Source organism: Pundamilia nyererei, unplaced genomic scaffold (assembly GCF_000239375.1).
Source record: "Pundamilia nyererei isolate P.nyererei 1_Seehausen unplaced genomic scaffold, PunNye1.0 scaffold00920, whole genome shotgun sequence".
Lineage (NCBI taxonomy): Eukaryota > Metazoa > Chordata > Actinopteri > Cichliformes > Cichlidae > Pundamilia > Pundamilia nyererei.
In genome coordinates this window covers 3,265-6,249 of record NW_005188321.1, presented here as the reverse complement: position 1 = coordinate 6,249, position 2,985 = coordinate 3,265, and the positions used below count along the sequence as shown (strand labels likewise).

The 2,985-nt window shown below is 34.6% G+C and overlaps 1 protein-coding gene across 1 annotated transcript; it reads right to left on the bottom strand.

Annotated features, from left to right (window-relative positions):
• Positions 1-1,409: 1,409 nt before the first annotated feature.
• On the bottom strand, positions 1,410-2,342 carry LOC102212142 (olfactory receptor 6K3-like). The gene has a single exon (XM_005755085.1). The coding sequence runs from the start codon at positions 2,340-2,342 to the stop codon at positions 1,410-1,412; it is 933 nt and encodes a 310-aa protein (XP_005755142.1).
• Positions 2,343-2,985: the final 643 nt, after the last annotated feature.

Genomic DNA, 2,985 nt, shown 5'->3' with positions numbered 1-2,985 from the left:
ATTGAGTTTTTTGGGTTCATTGAGAACATGGTTGTTGTTCAATAATAAAATTATTCCTCAAAAATACAACTTGCCTAATAATTCTGCACTCCCTGTATGCATCAAGCAAAGATTTTATTATATGCAACATTCTCTGACTGGAAGAAATTTGTTTAACATTTAAACCTATTTTCTGCACATTCCAGCACATAAAATAAAATATTTTTTGTGTTTACACTCACTCTTTCAAATAGATGCAAGTAAAACACAACAGGAAATAAATAAAATCAAAGACTAGCGGTCCTGTTGCTCTATTCTCACGGAGTGGGGTAGGCGGAGGTTTACCCTGGTGCAGGTGTGCCGCGGCAGTCAGTTGAAGAATCCGCAAGTGATTCTTCAACTGAATTACTGTGAGTTTCCCATTACGTCGTTGCGCACTCGATGCTTGCTTGGAAGTGTAGGAGTTTTTTTCGCTGTAAAGAGAAGTTTTCTTCCCACGCACAACGGACACTAATGTTTTTTGTCACTTTTTATGGAATCAAACTCAAAGTAAGGTCAGTACTTCCACGCTTTAAACGCTCCACGCTCATACTCTCTCCCGCACTCGATATATGATCCATTGTTGATCTGCACACAGCTGTTGTCACGAATGTCGCACTCGCTTATGTCACTGTCATGAGACATTCTCGCACAAAAATCGCGTTACTAAAACCGTTTTTGCAATAGTAATATCTTACTTTACTTGTTACTTGAAAAAAGTAACCAGATTACAGTAACGCGTTACTGCCCATCTCTGATGGTGACAGACATTAAAAATGGTCAGTGCCAATAAGATTTGATGGCACGAAAGACTACACAGGGTGCAGAAAAAATTTAAGTGAATAACCTATAAAATCATGACAACAGAGATAGTGTCTGTTTATAGTATATTATAATCATATATAATATCATATTTTAGATATCATCTGTGTATCTAGAAATTACTGAAAAAGAACAAAATCAGAAACTAAATATGATCACAGCTGCTAGGAATAGATATTGTTGTGAAAAGGGTAAAGCTATTGCATTATTTTAATGCATATCATATGTTCAGCAAGCAGGATAAGTAGGTTAATCAGTTTAAGTATTATGTACTATTGGTATACTAACTATAACCCTCTCTTTGTACAGTATACAGTAGACACACAAGTATATAAAATAATACAGACATATATAAATGCAATGCAAGTTAATAAAGGTACATCAGTACTCTACAGTATAATATTATAGTGTAATATTTATATAAACAATAATGATAATAATAAAAACAACAACAGGTGTAATGCATATCACCTGTCAAAACAAAAAACTGCACTGAAGAGAAGTCAGATCTTTAAACTTAGATTACAAAGGAAATTATTGCACTTCCAGCATCAGCTCTGACAGATAATTTAAATTTGCTCTGAACAAAACAACCTTCTGAGGTGTTGAGAGATTTCTTTCATTTTCAGTCCATATACAATTGGATTAAAGAGAGGATGATACAAAACCACTTGTAAAGTCATTATGAAACGTGCAGTTTGGGATAAATTAATTTCCACTCGAGTTATAATTATATCATATGAACACAAACATGAGAAGCTGATCAAAACGAGCAGGTGAGGTAAACAGGTCTGTGCAGCTTTTTTCCTGACCTCTCTGCAGCTTCGATAGCATATTATAAATATTTTTGTGTAAGTAAAAAGTATGAAAAGCAAAGGAAGAAATACAGTGTTAAGTAGTATAAAAACACCATATATTAAATATGATATTTTCGGGGTTGCACAGTAAAGCTTGGAAATTGCATTGTTACAAAAAATTCCATTTAAAGTGAAACTGCAGATTTGTGAAGTGTTTATAATTACAGCTGATGGCACAAGCTGACAAGCAGGCAGAAGCCAAGTTAAAACCAGCAAAACTGTGACAGTTGTTTTTCTCATAATAGTATGATATTGCAAAGGTTTAGATATGGACACATACCTGTCATAAGCCATGGATGCCAAGAGAAAGAACTCTGAACCAGTTAAAGAGTAATAAATAAATCCTTGAAAACTGCACTGTGAATGAGTTGTAATCTGCTTCTCAGATAAAAAGTCCATCAAAAGTTTGGGGTAGATATTTGTACTGAACATAACAGAGTTGAACAACAAAGCTGCAATGAAAATATACATAGGCTCATGGAGGCTTTTCTTAATCCTGATGAGGCAAACTATGGTTGAATTACTGCAGAGTATTAGAATATAAGCAGTAAACATGATAGCAAAATACAGAAATTTGTATTTTTCCAATTCAATGTGCCCACCAAAAGTTATATATGTCACATTAAATTCATTATCAATTGCCATGAAGTTAAATGGTTTGTAAGCAGACTGAAATCTAAATGTAAGCAACACACACAATACAGTGAAAGAAATTTTGTACCACTTGTTTACCCTTTTGCATAACCATCAAGTGTTATATTTGTTAAATTCAGTTCATCATTGACTAATAAAACCAAATGTCTAACATTAGTACATCAGTCAGACTATATTACAGGCAGAAAGAACAAGATGAGATCAGAATTTCATAGAAACACAAGACACCAGGTGTGTCTTCAATGATCCACCGTCATCTTGACATGTGAAAACATGACAGTGAAATGTAGTGGAAGTTAGTGGAAGGACCTTATGAATCATTTTTCTCTCTCTCTGTGGATCTCATTACGTCAAGAGAGTGACTGCAATGTGACCAGTTCCTCCAAGCCCTAGAGGCCCTGACCTGTAGGCCTTATTAATGTTTGTGCAAATGTTGTCTTGAAAATTTTCTTCCTCCAATTCAATTTTTGATATGTTGCTATATATGTTACATTTAAATCAATATTTTGGTTATGACTGAAATAGTACCGTCAGCTGCACAACCAACAAACTCTGCATAATGACTTCATGGAGATCCTTTGTGACTGCAGGATGTGGCAGACAGCAGTCTTGGTGTCTAGCTGTAATTTAATAA